At 40.3% G+C, this 18,482-nt stretch overlaps 1 protein-coding gene across 2 annotated transcripts in view; it reads right to left on the bottom strand.

The window, feature by feature from the left end:
- The window catches only part of GOLGA1 (golgin A1), a 47,227-nt gene that overhangs the window by 28,383 nt on the left and 362 nt on the right, over positions 1-18,482 (bottom strand). For both annotated transcript variants that reach the window (XR_011144815.1, XM_068969995.1), the window contains exons 2-10: positions 17,877-17,926; positions 16,715-17,014; positions 11,308-11,398; positions 9,230-9,304; positions 8,075-8,172; positions 6,552-6,584; positions 4,331-4,459; positions 3,668-3,837; positions 3,083-3,194 (exon numbers count right to left, since the gene is read on the bottom strand). Coding sequence is in view for 1 of the 2 variants with exons in the window: in XM_068969995.1 (XP_068826096.1) it covers positions 3,083-3,194; positions 3,668-3,837; positions 4,331-4,459; positions 6,552-6,584; positions 8,075-8,172; positions 9,230-9,304; positions 11,308-11,398; positions 16,715-16,849 (843 nt within the window). In the remaining variant the exon portion in view is untranslated. The remainder of the gene's footprint in view (positions 1-3,082; positions 3,195-3,667; positions 3,838-4,330; positions 4,460-6,551; positions 6,585-8,074; positions 8,173-9,229; positions 9,305-11,307; positions 11,399-16,714; positions 17,015-17,876; positions 17,927-18,482) is intronic.

The raw sequence follows: 18,482 nt of genomic DNA, 5'->3' as shown, positions 1-18,482 counted from the left end.
ACTGGGTTTCTTTAAAGAGCCTGACAACTTGTTCTGTGGGAGAGCAGTGGGCCAAGGATATTCAAAATATCCCTAAAAGAGAACTGAGTTGGGGGGCTTATCTCATCTGTAGCTAGTAAGGCAATGCATGAAAGAGAAGTGAAGTTGCTTAGTCGTGTCCGACTCTTTGTGACCCCATGGACTGTAGCCTACCAGGCTCCTCGGTCTATGAGATTTTCCAGGCAAGAATACTGGAGTGGGTTGCCATTTCCTTCTCCAGGGGATCTTTCTGACTCAGGGACTGAACCCGGGTCTCGCGCATTGTAGGCAGACACTTTACCGTCTGAGCCACCAGGAAAGCCCTGCATTGCCAGGAAGGCAATGCACAGCGTTGTGGAAACACCACAGTGGCATACACCCCAAAGTCCAGGAGTGGTTCCATACAACTGACAAAGGAGCATGGTAGCCAGTATATATATAAAGAATTCCAACAATTAATGAGAGAAAGACATAAATGCAATAGAAAATGGGCAAAAGATTTGAACCAGCACTTCATAGAAGAGTGAAAACGATAGATAAACACATAAAAAGATGCTCAACTTCATTAATAATCTGAGAAAAGCAAATTAAAATCATGGTGAGAGGGAATTCTCTGGCGGTCCAGTGGTGAGGACTCCTTGCTTTCACTCCTGAGGGCCTGGGTTCAATCCTGAACTAAGATCCTATAAGACGTACAGTGCAGCCAAAAAAAAATCATGGTAAGAAAATCTGAAGATGCATTTCATGTTCACCAGACTGGCAAAAATTAAAAGTCTGACAATATCCCACCTTGTCAAGGAAGCAGAGCAACCCAAATTTTCATACTCCATTGGTACAAGTTTGTAAATAACTACCACTACTATGGCAGTTATCTAATAGAGCTGACCCAAACTTTTCACATCTTAAATAGACCCCAGAGTTAACTCTTTTTAAAGAAAAAATTTTTTTAATTTATTTGGCTGTGCCAAGTCTTAGCTGTGGCATGTGGGATCTAGTTCCCTGACCAGGGATTAAACCTGGGCCCCCAGCATTGGGAGTGTGGAGTCTTAGCCACTGGACTACTAGGGAAGTTCCCAGAGTTAACTCTTTCACAGGCAGACAAAAGTTCACAACAGCCTTGTTTGTGAAAGTAAAGAAGCAGAAAAAATGTTCATATCAATAGAACAGATAAATAAACTCTAGTAATTTCACACTATACAGTTGAGAGAAGATTAAATTATAGTGGCATGTGTCCATATGAATGTGTCTCAGGAATATAATCTTGAGCACAGAAAGCCAGTGTTAGAAAAATACCTACAGCATTTTATTTAAGCCTAGTGAGCTGCAGTCCATGGGGTTGCAAAGAGTTGGACATGACTTGGTGACTGAACAACAAGCATGATACAGGAAAGAAGATGATGTTTAGGGATAAAATTATAAAGCAAAGCAAAGAAGTGGAATAATTTCTGGATAGGCTGACTTAAGAAAGAAATGGGATAGAATAGAAAGGGCACACTGAGAATCTCAAACGTAAACATTCCTTTTCTTAACATGGCAGGCGGGAATAGTAGCTACGTGGGGGTTCATTAGCTTGTTACACTTTTGATCTTACTTACGTGTCATAAATACTATTTTGTATCTACTCAGTGTTAACAAGGACAACACAGAAACTGACTCTAAACTCATTTTTATGAGAAAACTGCCCTTCCTCTAGTGCTCTCTTAGCCTGATAACTGACAACATTGGCCACTTAGCTGATTAGGCTAGAAACCCAGTAATCACCCCAACCTTTACTCTCGCTCTTCTCCTATATTTACCACGTACCAAGTAGGTCCGTCTCTTCACTATTTCTTAAATTTGTCTTCTCTCCCATTATTTCCAACCCCCACTCTTGTCAAAGCCACCATGTTATGCCTGGACAATGCAAGAGCTTCCAGCTGGAAACCCTTTCAGTGTTTCCTCTAACAGCCAAGCAACTCCCTCCCTTGCTGTGTTACCCTTCCAGCCTTCTTCCACTTCCCTGAAGGTGCCACTCAATTTACGGCCTCCAGATGTCTGGGTTCATGGTTTGTGCTATTCTCTATTTAAAATTCTCTGCCATCACCGCCCCCACCACCCTGCCTGCCTGCTTCAGCAGGTCATCTCAGTTCAAGCATCACTTCCTTAAAGGAAGTGTTCCGTGACTTCAACGCTAGACCTGATTTGATGCCCTCTTAAAAGATCTCACAGCATCCTGCAGTTTTCCTTCACAGCAGGCATTATAGTTTGCAATTATCTATGTGATTATTGATTAATGTCTCACTGCTCCTCTAGACTAAGTTCCGCAAGGGCAAGGGTGATTGATATCTGTTTTTCTCAGCCTAGTATTTATAATACCTAGCACAGAGCACAGTGCTTGACACATAATAAAGCTCAAATTATAGTTTTTGAATAAATGAGTTAACTTAGTGGGACCAGAGTCTGGAAAGTTAGTTTTTCCAATTATGAAATGAGTGGATGGTTCTAACTGATACCAAACAGTTCCACAAACCCCAAAGCTTTATGTCTGTTATCCTCTCCACTCTCAAAGTCCCAAATGTATTCTGTACCCTTCTGTCTTTTTTGCTTTTGGGCTGTTCTACCCATCCTTGAAATTCCAATTACGCCAGGAAGAGTTCCTTGATTACCACACTGGAAATGCACTCTCCCTATGGCACACATCCTGCATTTGAAAAACCTAATTCACTTATTTGGGACTTCTTGAGATGTGAATTTTTTTCTTGTCAAACAGCAAGTTTTGACTTCTATAAGGAAACAGTAAGCTTCTGAGACAAAACACTATAGGTATCTAGATTTTCTGTTTGATGTAGAGATGAACCTTGTATCACAGACATTCATTTATGTAAGATCTATTCATTGGGTCCTCCTTGTTGTGAGGCAACTAAGCCCATCTGGAGGCAGACTTGTTACACCGGGAACTAGGGCACTGTGGGTTGCACGAGAAACAGAAGCTTCACCAGACACTCTGGTGCAGAAATTTTTGCAGGTTTAGTTTTTACCCCATTCATGAATCCGAGGAACTCGGGTCCATTCCTAGTACTCTTACCTTTTGCAAATCAGTGGAAAGTTGCTGAATGAATGCTTGGAGCTCCTGTTCCTTTTGCTCCAGGACTGTGATCTTATTTTCTGCACCTGTTTTCGAAGCTGTCACATGATCTCTTCATTGAAAGAAAGCAGATAATGAACAAATTTGAATATCTCATCTAAGACACATTCTTCCACAGGAAAAACACACATGGTTCTTTACATGTCAGGGCTGCAACATTAGCCATGTGAAGATTATCCATGGATAAGACTCCCTGACTCTCTCTGAAGCAGAAGTCCCAAGAGAAAAATTCCACCCAGGTTTGAACAAGAAATCCTGATCTGCCTTTAGCTACTCAACAGTTTAGCAACTAAAACTATCTAAATTGCTTGGCAGGGTTGGAGGTGTTCTGAGCTTGGCAGGGTTGGAGGTGTTCTGAGCTTGGCAGGTTAGAGGAGTGAGGGGTTTGGGAATGGACAAATCCCGAAGACTGTGCAGAAACTAAGATCAGAAAGTGCCACAGTGAGCAATGGGGAAAGACAGGTAGGCTCAAGCCAGAGCTACACTAACACCGCTTCCCATGGGCCCCACAGACCAAGCAAGAACCTCTGCTCTTCCAGCGCTGAGTAGTGTCTCTGCAGTTCTTCCAGCTTCTGGCTTAAGTCTAACGAAATCTGACTGGACGTCACCAATTCCTCCTGGGTGCGACTAAGTTCTCTGGTTCGTGCCTCCAATTCTTGCTCCATTTTCCCCAAGCTTTCTTCTTTTTTTAAAAGCTGATACAAAGACAGAAAGTTTCACTGGGGTATGACTAAGAAATACCCTTGCAAAAAAATCTGGACCAAAGACTTCCCTGGTGGTCCAGAGGCTAAGACTGCGCTTCCTATACGGGAAGCGCCCAGGTTTGATCCTTGGTCAGGGAATTAGATCCCACATGCTGCAACTAAGAGTTCACAAGCCACAGCTAAGACCCAGTGCAGGCAAATAAATAAATAAAAACTGAAATTAAAAAAAATCTGGACCAGTAAGGCAAGTTTTTATAACATTTCTGTGAGCTTAGAAGGGATCTTGTAGGCCCAGCAGTTTAAAAAGAAAAAGGAAAGACATATCAAACAGAACTTCTCCATTTTAATAAATTGAAAGACATACAAATATGATAAATATCAAAGACAACTAAGGTACGTTTATCAGCAGTTAGAGTCACGACTAGCAAAGTCAGAGTAACCAATCATCTACTGAGGGTTTAGCTTCTAAGACAGAAATGCGCACCATGTGCTTTACTTTACTTAGCTCCTGTTGCTGGAATCCCTCTAATTCATCCATTTCATCTCTTCTTTGGAAAAGATTCAAACTCTGATTCTTCATTTCCTGTAACTGAGCTGTCAGAAACCTTTTATCCTATCCAGAAGAAGAAGACATCAGCTCAGGCAACCAGGACATGAGAAATCTGTATTATATAACCAGAATTCTTAACAATGGAAAACATTAAGGCAATTTCTTGTCAGTAGCAATAATACATGGATAATGGGAACCTTTACGGTAATTATTTACAAAATTACCTACAAATTTTTTAAGGTAGAAATAGATTTTTTAAAAAAATGATAGTTGTGCAAAGAGGAAGAAGAGCTACAAAAGCTTAACATTTGAAAAGTGCTTCCATTTGGTTAGCAGTTCCAGATATCCATTTGACAAGTCTATCTCAGTGACATACTGAACTGGTTGAATAACATGCGTAACTGGAATAAGACTGATTCTCTTAAAACATTAGATGCATTTACGTACAACTAGTTTCAGTTAGTACATTCAGACAGCAAGTCAAGAAAAATTAGACATGACTGGAGTTGGGAGGTTACAATTTACTGAAGAATAGCTTCCCAAGATGAATTCTCTTCAGAACAAACTCTGGCTATTGCAGTTTCCAATTCTTGATTGAAAAGACTTTAAAACACTCTAAAAGTAACATTTCCAAAGATCACTATGGCTTAAAAGACCTACATAGATGTCTGATTATTCTTTCCTGGTCTAAAATCTTTCCCAACTCCTCCTGTGGCGGTGGGGGAGTGGGGAGAAAAAAGCTCTTAGGGAACCGAAGTAGATTTTATTTACTTCAGTCCTATATGCATCCCCGTTTACCATAATCTTAAAAGATGAAAAAATAGTTCAATGAGAATTTAACTGCTACAATCTTAAGAGCTTCTTTTAAGACAAGAAAATTTTAACCTAACCCATACCTTTATATTTAAGAAGACCATCATTAACACCACGTTTATACATATGTATGTGTGTGTATATATACATATTTCTTTTAAGCACAAGTTTCTTTGGGAGATAGCTTGACTTTTCTGTAATTCTTCCCTTACATAAATATGTTAAGACATTCTGATAGGTTGCATAATCAGATTTCTTTAGAACACACAAAGAAAACTGCTGGTTTAATTGGTGTTTTATCCCAAGAATGGTGCAATAATAAAACTCATTATTTTAATAAAATTAACAGTAAATATATTTTATAGTTGAATATATCAATCTGAGAAATCATTTTCTATCATAAAGAATAAGTACTGAATGAAAAGAAGGAATGAATTAGGAAGCAGCATATAATTTGGGTTGAGCAAACTGACAATTGATTATTTTAAATTAAAATGTGTTTCTAATTGTAGGTGTGAAATTTCATTTTCCTGTTCATGTCTCAGAGCCAGGAACACATTACATAAGGCACCTACACAGTGTCATGGTGCTGGAATAATCAATTCTTCTCATCTATGTCTAGCTAAGAAGTTCTCTTATCTGCTCAGCATTAAGCCTTCAGAAATGCTCTCCTTCCCCACTGCATCCTCAAAAAGTATTCCCAGTGTTAACACTGTGTCAATCAGGGCTCTAGCAGGAAGCAGACTCAAATCAGGGATTTTGGAGAGTCTCATAGAGACTTTTCAAAGCTGTGGGTGGGGTAAGAAAATCCAAAAGAGATAATGTGCTAGTAGCATTGGGCATAAAGGGGGCAAAGGCATAAAGAAGAAACATAAGAAAGGGACAAGAAACACAGAAAGAGAAACTATATAGCTGAGGGTGAACCACAGGTAAAACTGAAGCTGTGGCCTTTGGCCATGGGATGCAATCAAATAGAAGGGACCTCACGTGGAGATGGCTGGGGGAATAAACTTCTGATCACACTCTTCCACTCAGTTCTTTCGGTGTTCCCCACTGGCGCCCTCAATTACAAGCCAGAGGGCAACGGAGCCCTGCTGATGCAGTCCCTATGGGCCTTCAGACACACAGAGAAAGGCAGGAGATGGGTAGAGAGTACACCAAGCGGGGCAAACAACAGATCACAACTATAAACGAAGACAAGAGCTTTCCAAGTCAGTGTCTAATCACCTGGCACCCTGCTGCCAAGAAGTGGTACCAGTGTACTAGGTACTGGAGAAAGCATTTTCCAAGCCCCAGAGAAGAGGCCAATATTCACAAGGAGACAAAAATAAGATGAACTAACCTTTTCAAGCTGATCCACTTTTTCCGACCATTCCTAAAACAAAACAATAAAGAAGTACAGTTTCCAGGCAAGAGTATCAATAAAATCAAGATTTTCAGAAAACAAAATAACCCTCCCACCTCACCCAAAGCAACATATCAATCAAACAAAATAGAACATTTAAAAAACCACGATGTTGGCTTAACAGTAAGAAAGCCAAGAGTCCTAAAAGGAGAAGAAAATGAATTTTATATAAAATTCTAGAGCACAAATATAAGCCAGAAAACTTTTACAAAGCAGAGCACATAAAGCTATATAGCTCTTCTGATGCAGCTTTCACCTTCTTTCTGAGTCGCTGTCTCTGAGTACTGTTATTATTTCTTAGGAGTGGGTAGCAGGGAGCAGCTGAGTTGGTAACTCTGCAGTTGATACTTAAAAATTAATTTACTGAAAAAGAGGTGAACAGGGTGGTCTTCAGGAGTCCCTGATCATTATTTTCCTTCTCATTTTAATTTTTACCAATATCCTTCATGCCATCTGATAAAAGTTAAAGAAGAAAGGATTATGCCTCTTATTCACCAATCACAGAAGGGGGTAAAAAATAACCATTGGGAAAAAAGGCTATATCCTAACTGCCTACAATCAAGTCCACCAATGCTAGATTATTTCTTCATGTACATTCACACCACAGTTATTCACTAAATATTGGTGAATGATGTTTTTTCCTAGCTGGTTAATGTCTGAGATGACTAATACACACTGTAAAACAAGCGTTATCATTATAATGCAAGCATGCTAAGTCGCTTCAGTTGTGTCTGACTCTGTGCGACCCCATAGATGGCAGCCCACCAGGCTTCCCTGTCCCTGGGATTCTCCAGGCAAGAATACAGGAGTGGGTTGCCATTTCCTTCTCCACAATCATTACAATATTTGATGTTTATCTTAAATTTAAAATGCCACTGAACAAAATAAACTTTATAATTACTGTAATAACCAGTAATAGTATTATTTTCCTTTTCTACTGTCATTTATTCAGCATCTTTCAATGGATGGTTCTATTGAGGTTACAGAAATTCCTCTCAGTCTAGCTGGCTGGGGAAGAAGAAACTTGGGACAAAGGTTGGAAGAACTATGTACATCATGGATGATCGCTAGCTTAACAGCACCTTCTCCACTATATCAAGGTAAGTGCTTTGGGACAGGCTTTCAGACAGGTTTTTGGAGGGCAGAGATTCTTTTTTCCCTCATCTTGGGAGGAGCTCATCACCAGATTATGGACATACTACTTCTTTTCCTTCTCTATTTTACACAGCTACACAGTTGGAAAAGGATACTCACATATGGACACATTCTACGATCACAACTATAAAGTTTCTGGATAATTTCCCACCCTACTGCCAAATGAACTCTCAAAGAACTTACAAAGCACAATCCTTTTCTCCTAGATTGTACATATTTCCTACCAGGTTTATGGCATGAGTTTTGAAAGCACATCGCCAAGTGAGACTTTCCCCCCAGTCTGGGCAGTGCCACACGTAAAATACCTGGTCCTTTCTGGCCAACGCCAAAGCCAGCCCTTCTGCCATCCTGGCTCTGTTGGCCTGGAACGTCTCATTCTGCTCTTGGAATTTCCTCATGGAAGCTGTTAATAAAGAGGCTCTCTTTGAGATATGGAGATATTTCACAAACAGCGTGACAAACAGCCCATGTGATTGTAACATCTAACAAAAAAGGCCACGGTCACAAAAGTGGATTATGAGACTGGGAAAAACCTGACCCATCTTGACTTTCCCAGAAGCTTTCAGCCTTAGTAATAGACCTCAGTTCTGTTTTAGCTTGTTTCCTATTGGTTGCTGTTGTTGCTGTTGTTATAGTCAAGTATACACATTTAGGAAGATGTCAAAGGGTACTTTTAAAATGATACAGTGATAGAACACTGAGTCAGGTAGCCTGCCAGAAAACACCAGTGCTATTGCTAAGTGATGGCTACTACTATTCAATAGAATTAAAACAAAAGTCAGAACAAAGCAAAACAAACCTTTCTTTCACTTTATTTTCCTTAAAAAAAATTTTTTTTTAGCACATATTATACCCATAAAAAATAACTTTCTACTTCTACTAGCATCTTTCTTGGATTGAACCCAAAGGAAAACATATAACTTAGGGTAAACTAAACAAAATGTATGTCCACTGTTGGAGGAGTGATGACAGAGATTTCCCCCAGTTATTGAACATAGCAGATACGAAGCTATGGCTAGAACCAAAGTTTCTTAATCTAGGCCCATGGACAGGCACTAGATTTTCCTAAAATCTAAGGGCAGCCCACAAACCAGTTAACTGGATGATACACATAATATCCTTCTCCTAAGAAACATGCCCATAAGACAACGTAAGTATGAATTATATGCTTATAGCTATCAGATAAATGTTATATCAACTCAATTAAGAAGTGTGCTGCTGCTGCTGCTGCTAAGTCGCTTCAGTCGTGTCCGACTCTGTGTGACCCCAGAGACGGTAGCCCACCAGGCTCCCCTGTCCCTGGGATTCTCCAGGCAAGAACACTGGAGTGGGTTGCCATTTCTACTCATATAATAAAGACTTGAGCTATGATGAAAGGCAAAGTTAACCATACACTACTGTTTTGTTTCAAAAAATTAAACCCTGGAAAGATTGAAAAAAGCAGGAAAAAAAATACGTACAATCCTGGTGTTTTTCTAAGGCAATTTCAAGCTTCTCTTTTATCTTCTGCAAGGTGCGGACCTGTTCAGCATAGTCTTGGGTGAGGAGTGTGACGCACATACCAGGCATGGACAAACATCAGGAAAGGAAGTTAATTAAACAAAACAAACAAAAAAAATGAATGAAAATGATGATGATTTTCTCAACCTGAAAACCATTCCTGTTAAGGAAAGCTGGGCAGACAGCCTCCCATTAACAATGAACAATACAGGCAAACAAGTATAGTACAAACTACCCACAGTGTAAATGTTAACTACAATCAGGCAGATTTGTTTAGCCTGGAGAAAAAACAAGAATTGGGCCTGGTCTGGTCATCACAGATGCCCTGCCACAAAAACCACTATTATCTCATTACTGAAATTCAAATCTCAGTTTACACCGACCTTCCCACTCTCGGCAGTAGGACAGATCAAAGGGAATTCATTGAACAGCTCACTTACAGTCCACACAACTGAGTGACAGTGGTCAGGACAACAGCAAAAACCTTACCACAGCAGTGCCTCTGCAATAAAAGCACTGAACTCTCTAGAATAAAGTCAGCCACAGAACTGAGTGGCCTATGCCATATTAAAGGTGAAAGTCAGAATTAATTACCTGGGTAGCCAAAGAAGATAGTATGGTATAGTGGAAAAGTAGGCAGGCTCTAGTTCAAATCCCAACTGAGTCAGTCCTTAGCTGAGAGACCTTAAGCAAATGACTGATCCTAAGTATTAGTTTCTTCATTTATGAAATTATGGTATTAACTGTATCTACCAGAAAGGATGTATTAGATAATAAATGGAATGTTCTATTGCCTTAATTAGATAATAAACTAAGTGCTTTAGGCAAGTGGGACACAATGCCCAATAAAGGGTAGCTGCTACTGTGGTTGTTCTTCTTATTCATACTGAGCCTAGGACGTAAATGCACTTAATTAATGTCAGTCTTCTTGCCTGTCCCTTCTCTAACATCAGTCAAGCCCAAACAATTTAGGGAAGATGCATATTACCTTACAGCTTCCTCCCCAACACTGAACAAGTGTAAAGTTATTTCACCTCTGTTACTGATACTGCTTATAGGCAGAGGTCACAGGATAATAACACTTGAGTTTCAAGCAGACTGTAGTGAAAAGCAGGGACTCTAGCATCAAGCAAATCTGTGTTTGGATTCCAGCTCTATCACCTACTACTTGTGTGATCTTAATCTCACTAAGTCTTGTTAGGCTAGAGTGAGAACAAAATGAGATAATGGGCTGTCTAGCAGCTGTGAGTTACACTATGGGCCTTGATAACTACACACACACAAATACCTCACATACAACTTGGCGAATTCTGTAGTCTGTTGCTTTCTTTCCAGTAAAATGGGCATAAGGCCAAGGGACAAAAACAAACAGAAACCACTGACCACTTCACAGGCTGAAGCTTTCAAAATGTATCCACTGGCAGAAACCAAAATAAGAACTCACAACTCTATTACAGATATGCCCTGCTCAGGCAAAGAATATAATGGGAGTTGTGTAAACTGTAAACTGCACACAAAAGACATAATGAGAGTTACAGCTTCTATAAAGGCGCTGAAGTTTGAAATACCGCTAAAAAGTAGCCCAAAGACCCAGAATGATATTACACAGGTGATATGCGTCTGAGCAAGTGGCAATGTAGCACCAAACCGCGTCGGGTGCTGAAGAATCTAGTATCTATAGACCAACCCATGAAAATGCTATCCTTAGCCCTTTCCGCCTGAAGCAAGCTCGGCCAATGGGAGAAAGGGGGCTAAATCTACATATAATTTTTAATACATTTATATCCACAGCTAGAAATCTCAGGAGCAGAAAAACGTAAGTTATTTTAACTTTAAAACTTCAGTTTTGGATTTACACTATTCAATACACTAACAAAAGAAGGGAATAAGGAGGGTACAAGTTGCTCCTTTTTGACTAAGAAGATCAAAATATGTCAGAATAACTGTAAGGTTATGCCATGTGGCTTTTTAATAGGGAGAGAGGGTCAGGTGCAAGGCAATTTTCCCTTGGTTGCTTCTTCTAAGTTCCTGGACATACCAGAAAGTTTGGCCTCTAGTTTCCGTATCTGTTCATTCCTTCTCAAAAGCTGGGATGAAAGATCTTCTCTGGAGCTGCTTCCATCAGAAGCCTGTTGAGACAGAGACACTGTATTCATATATGGATTTTCAGTAGCGTGAGACCACATAACCAGAAAGAGACAGCTCTTATTTCAGGTTTGGTTACCCTGTAAGGAATCACCTAAAAGCTTCTCTACCTATAAAGAAGCAGCAACAGTCTCTCCATCTATAAAGTGAGGAGATACAAGATGCAAGACAGAGAAACTGGGTCTGTGTGTGTACATGGTATTAGAATACCCGGTGGGAACAAATCCATTATATTCCCGACCCAGGAATTGAACTGGGGTCTCTTGCACTGTGGGCAGATTCTTTATCAGCTGAGCTACCAGGGAAGCCCATGATCACATTGTACCAAGTATGTAATACAAAAAATATATTTTCAGATAAAAAAGTAAATCACTTTATTTTCCCAAAGGTAAAATCCTGGGGTAAAGGGAGGAAGGTTCTTTAGCAAGGGATTGAAGGCTGGATGGTCTGGCACTGGGACTTTACTGGTGGTCCAGTGGCTGAGAATCCGCCTTCCAATGCAGAGGATGTGGGTTTGATCCCTGGTCCAGGAACTAAGATTCCACATGCCCTAGGGCAACTAAGCCTGTGTGCCAAAATGAAAGATCCCAAACACCACAACAAAGATCCTGCATCAGACAACTAAGAATCAATGCAGCCATAAATGAATAAATATTTTAAAAAAGAATCTATCACTGACATTGATAAAGTTTCAGTATCTTCATCTATAAAACAAAGGGATATCAATCTATGGTTCTAAAATGAGTCAAAACCTTTAGCAGATAATATATATTCAGTTAATTATTATATTAATGAGACATCAAACTTTCCCAATAATCTAGATTATTAAAACATATGGGTACTATTATTACTTTGGGCAATGTTTACTACTGCTAATAAGTAAATCACTTTATCTTCCTATATTTGATTATGAAATTTTAAAAATACAGAAGAATAGGGAGAGTTGTTTACTTAACATTCTCTACTTTAACAACTGCTGATTTTTCCCATATTTGCTTCATCAAATTTTATTATAGTACTTTAAATCACTTTTGACAAACACTTATGAAATATAAGAACATTTTCCTTTATAGCCACAATACATTATACCTAAAAAAATTAAAAATAATAGTATCTAATATCCAGTCCTCAGTCTTCCCCATTTATTGCCAAAATAATGAGTGGTTCAAAAATTCATTTAAAATATTTATTTATCCATCTACCCATTTGCTCATCCAATATTTATGGAGACCCAGTCACAGGAAGGGTTAAAGGGGCTTTCAGGAGGTGGCAGGCCCAGGCTGAAGTCACATCATCACCACTTATAATCTATAAGAACTTGGACCAGTTGGTCAACTTCTCTGTGGACTGGGTTCTTCACATGTAAAATGTGGTTAACAGACATAATCGGCATCACAGAGCTGTAATGAGGAGGTAAACAAATCAAAACCTGTCAGGCCTAAAACAGAGCCTGGCACATAATTAGCTTTAATACACAGTAGTAGAAATTATTATCGGTACTGAGACACCTATTCTTAGTATTGTTTTCAGCACTGCGAATAGTGATGAAAAGCAGTCCCTGTCTAAAACAGCAGCACTTGCAGCAGCTACTAATTACTAAGTGCTTAAGAGCCAGGCACTACTAAGTGTTTTATACACTATACAGAAGAGTTCATGTCGTAGGCCCGAGACTGCTATCCTTGGCAAAGCTGGCTTGTAAGGGGAGCCCCTGGCTAGCCCATGGGAACTTAGATTTTACAAGGGTTCCCACCATTCCTGATAAGAATGGCTTATGGTACCTAAACCAATTGTGCAAAAAATGTGATTTATGCCTAACATGTGAAAGGTTGCTGCTACGAGTCGTGAACAACACCGGGATTCATGGCCTCCAGAGGAGATGAATTTGATCTGGGACCAGAGACGAGGCTTGATCACTCAGAGCTTTTGTGCAGCAAAGTTTTATTAAAGTATAAAAAGAGATAGAGAAAGCTTCTGACATAGACATCAGAAGGGAACAGAAAGAGTGTCCCCATGTTAGTTTTCAGCATGAAGTTATGTATCTGTTAGCAAGCTGCAGAGTTGCACCAGGGCCCCTCACCCCCTCACTCCAACATGCATTTTGAGATAGCACTGGCACAGGTGAGTCACCCCCGCCCCCATAAAACAATTGACATGAATCTTGAAGAAAGGCAGATTTCCAAGCAAATACAAAATTCATTAACATGGCTTAGGAAAGACATTTCCATGAGAAAAAAAGCATTGGTTAGCTCAAGGTTTGAGATAAAGTTAAGTTCAGGCAGAACCAGCTGTCGCCATGATGACACAGGATTAGAAGAGAAAAGAAAACGGAAAAAAAACGTTTGCCACTTGTAGTTTATTTCCTCCTGCCACTTGGGGACCTCTGGCCTCCCTACTGAGGTTATTAACCCTCTCACGTGTCCTCCTTCTAGAAGTCTGGAATTGTGGTAAATGCTAGGCAGAAGGTGCCTATATGACTAGCCTCCAGTAAAATTCCTGAGCACTGAGTCTCTACTGAGCTTCCCTGATAGACAACATCTTATCCTGTCCTGTCACAGTTCCTTGCTGAGGGAAGTAAGTGTGTCCCAGGCAACTCCCCTGGAAAGGACTCCTGGAAGCCTGTGCCTGCGTCCCTCTAGATTCTGCCCATGCACATTTTCCCTTTGCTAATTATGCTTTGTTATAAATGTTTTCACTGTGATAAATGATAGCAGTGAATAAAACTATAGGCTGAGTCCTGTCAGCTCTTCTAATGAATAACTGAACTTAGGGGAGAACCCTCCCCCCATGACTCTGCAACACACTTACTTTAATAAAGATGGGTATTGTTCTTATGTTATAGATGAGGAATCTAAGGCATAGGAAAGTGAAAAAGACTCGCCCAAGGTCACACAATAACAGGAGAGCCATCGAACCCAGGTCTGCCTCCCTAACCTGACCTGGGCTCCCAACCGCTACTCTATTGCCTCTCAAGAAGCTCCCAGTTTAGTGGAAGAGACAAAGAAGCAGATCATCAGGAACAATGCAGTGTAATAGGTGCTATTACAGAGGATGAAAGGGTCAAGAGACCAGATTCAGCCAGCAGGGATGAAGGTTAGAGGGGGTGAGGGGGCAGGTCAGGTCAAGAGGGCTTCCTGGAAGGAACATGGGAGCCAAGTCTTGAAGGATGAACAAAATCTGCCAGAAAAATGCAGGAGTGAGAAGAGGGGGTAGGAGAAATTCCAGAGAGGAGACAGCATATGTGAACATCTGTAGGCATGACGGGAAGTTGTCTGTTCCATGAAGTACAGTAAGTTCAGTATGGAGGGAGCACAGGGGGTAGAAAAGTAGAGTGAGATAAGGTGGATGGGTGAGCTGTATCACGACCACAGGGGTTAACCATTATACGTAACGATGACTTTGCACTTCATCCCGAAGATGATGGGAAGCCACAGAGAAGTTTTAAGCGTTGGAGAGACATGAACAGATCTGTTTTGGGGAGTTAATAGAGGCAGGGAACCCAGATAGCCTACCACATTTGTCCAATTAAGAAAGACGGCTTAAAATAAAAAGAAAGTAAAACTTCCTTGGTGGCTCAGCTGTAAAGAATCCACCTGCCAATGCAGAAAATACAGGTTTGATCCCTGAGTCAGGAAGATCTCCTGGAGAAGGAAATGGTAACCCACTCCAGTATTCTTGACTGGGAAATTCCACGGAGAGAGGAGCCTGATGGGCTACAGTCCATGGGACTGCAAAGAGTCAGACACGGCTCAGCAATTAAACAACAACAAATGGACTACCAGTAAGCGGAGTACAAAGGGTAAGTTTGAGACAGGAGATGGAAACCAAAATACTTGCTGACAGAAGAGATACCAAGAAGTGAAGAAGAGTCTACAATGTTGCCAAGCTTTCTTGCTGGTGACCTGGGGGACAAAGGTACACAGGTGGAAAGAGAGTTAATGAACTCAGGACTTGAAATACCAGAGGAAAGGTGCCTGGTCGGAGAGAGATATGTAATGGAAATCAAGGGTCTGGAGACAGGGAGCGAGGATCAGAATCAGAATCTGAATAAATTGAAACAGATAACTTCAGAAGTCACACAGCAAAGTATTTCCTGGATTCAAGCCAATCTCTATACCTGGAATACGTTTGAGATGAGAGACTTCATTTAGAGAGTCAGCATGATGCCAAGGCAAGTACCTCTGCCAGAGAACTCAGCATTAAAACTACATCCTTCAGCCTGGTGCTCAAATGTGCATTTATGTTTCCTGTTGAATACAGGAGCCAATGATAATTTAGATCTGGTAATCTATTGTTCCACCCCAATAACCTAATAGCTTCTGCCATGTAATCTGACCTCAACAGGTAGCACAAGAGAGGAGATCGACTCATCTGACCATGGAAACAACTCAAGTATCTATCACCAGTAGAAGACAGAGACAAAGGCCAGAGTGTTACACAGCAGTAAAACTAAATGAACCATGTGCAGTGCATTGTTCTTATAAAGTCTGAAAATAAGCAACAGGTTGTTTATGAATATACATGTATCTGGCAGGATACTTTAAAAAGCAAAGGAATGACATACACAAACTGTAGGATGGGTTATCTGAAGGGGAGGAAAGGGAAGGGAACCAGGAAGGAGGAACACACAGTACTGATAAAAATCTAGTTCTTTGCCTAAGTGACAGACTTAAAAACCATTCATTTTATTTTTATGCCTTCTACAATATATTTACATTATATACTTTCTTTTACATATATCAAGCATTATAAATAATTTGTTTTAACTTATCTGACTTTAAGAATATCCTGTCATATGCCACAGACACAATTTTAATCCTAAGGCATGATACTTACTTAACACAGCATTCTCAAATCTTTCCAACTACAAAGGTACTTTACAAATAAGGGACAATGTGCAGCCATCGGTGCCATCTTTTCATCAATTTTCCCATAAAAACAGTGGTAATTCCCTGGCTAATTCCATGCCAAATGCACAGACTTCATTAAGTAACAATGACTTAAAAGTATATATATGTGCAGAGACAACAGGCCAAGTACGCTGAGAAACAAAATACAAAAGATGATGCACAAGGCTTTATATAGATGGAAAAAAGAGTACAAGAGGAGAAAGTAGAGAACATGGAAAGAGACCCGCGAAAAAAAAATAGAAAAGCACCTCGGAGTAAGAAGAATCAGATATAAACTACAAATCATCTTTGCAATTTTAAAAGAAAATACTTATCAGAATGATTCCGTGAAATAACTATTTTTTAAATATAATGAGGCTGTACCAAATATTAAGAACTACAAAAGGTACTTACAAAGTCATCTCCTGAGTCAGCTCCCATGGAGGCAACGGACTCTTTGCTCACTGATCGTGGGATCCTAGTAGCACCTCCTGGCCTCTGAGCGACAGCAGTCTCTTCTGCAATTTTCTTCTTCAGTTTTGCAAACATTTTGCTGTGTGGCTATCCTGTACTTATGACCAGTGCTTGAACCGCTACAACAATCGTTAGGCCAGCAACCAGGAATTCCGAGACAGGTGCCTAAAAAGGTCCAGTTATCCAAACTAGCTGCATTCCCACTGAAATGTGGGCCAAAGGCTTGTGGCACAGGAGTATCTATAAATCAGATGAAAGAGAGCTCTAAATTAAACATCAGAGAAATTTCTTATCTGGGTTGCTTTGTTAAGCTTAGGTTTCAAAATTAAGTTTCACAATTTTACATGCACACTTACTAGGACACAATTACTAAACATTTACAAAGCACTCAGGTGTGACAGGCGCATATACAGATAAGAAAATCCAGTTTTAGGGAGGTGAAGTAATATGCCAAAGACTGTGTGGCTAAAGTGCAGTGCTTTGGAACCCAGGAACCCACAAGTCCTTACTCTTTTTTTAAACTACATCACATTGGCTGTGGCATACAACACATTAAGTAAAATTTCCCAGGGGAAACATTAACATAATGTTTTTGAATTCTTCCCCTAATAATATTAAGTATGACTACAGTTTAGACAAAAACATGTAACTCAACACAGGGAAAAGATGTAATGTTCTGATGTTCCAAGATGGTGTGGAATCAGCTGTTCACTAGAAAATGTTGACAACTTTTTTCTAAAAAAAATATAGGAAAGCCAGCCAACTACACTGTATCAGGAAACATCCTTAAATGTTTCCTGGAAACTTTGTGTGGTTTTCTTAAAGAGTGATTAAAATTACCTCAAGTTAGTTTCTTTTTTGTACAATGTTTTCTGTGATACTACACACCAGATTCAAACATCTTTTCCTCCTATCATGCATGAAACATTAACAATCTGGTTCCAACCTTATGTTTTCTGGTGGATATCTAAGCTCTACTCTAAGACCTCTAATGATGAAGCTCTAAGAGCTACAAATGACTGCTTACCACTTGTGAGCATCCATTTAAGTCTGTGCAATTCTTCAAAAGTTTACCGTCAATGTCTGTAAACCACCTACTCACCTGGCTTATCTATTAGATTTAAAACAGCTTGGAGGTCAAAGCTTTCTGTCCTGCATGAAGACAAAGATAAAATGCATTGGATATTTCCTCTCAAGTGTAAGGTCAAAATGTTGGGGGAGGGGCAGAGTGGAAGAAGAGGGAGAAAGGATCAAGGCGGGGGGTGGGGGGGGAGAGAAAACCTGTTATTACCATAATCCTCAGTGGTCTACTACTCTCTCACTCTGGTTTTTGCATTTGTGATTTGCCTAAGAGTTTCACTTAAAGGCACAAAGAACAGAATCTCTCATTGTAGTAAGCGGGTAAACTCATTTCGCCTTGGGAGCCGTGAGCACAACAACTTCAATGAGATTAAGGTTTTCCCAGGGCCAGTATTTATTTCAGTTGATTCTGACAGTCACACACTGTTTACCTGGCCAGAACCCAGCCTTGACTCACATTCAGAAAATCGCTGATTAAAAGGACGGCAAACTTGGAAGACGGCTGCCAAATGCTCGGGGGGCCAGACACCTGCCACGGCAGTTTGGATCCCACTCACTCAGGCTCCTCCAGACCCGCCCGTACGTGGACTGTCAAAGCCAGGAGGAACCCAATGTCTCTCCCACTTGA

The sequence above is a fragment of the Capricornis sumatraensis genome, chromosome 1 (genome assembly GCF_032405125.1).
Source record: "Capricornis sumatraensis isolate serow.1 chromosome 1, serow.2, whole genome shotgun sequence".
Taxonomy (NCBI): Eukaryota; Metazoa; Chordata; class Mammalia; order Artiodactyla; family Bovidae; genus Capricornis; species Capricornis sumatraensis.
The sequence above is the reverse complement of the archived record's forward strand: the minus strand, read 5'-3'. Positions and strand labels throughout refer to the sequence as shown.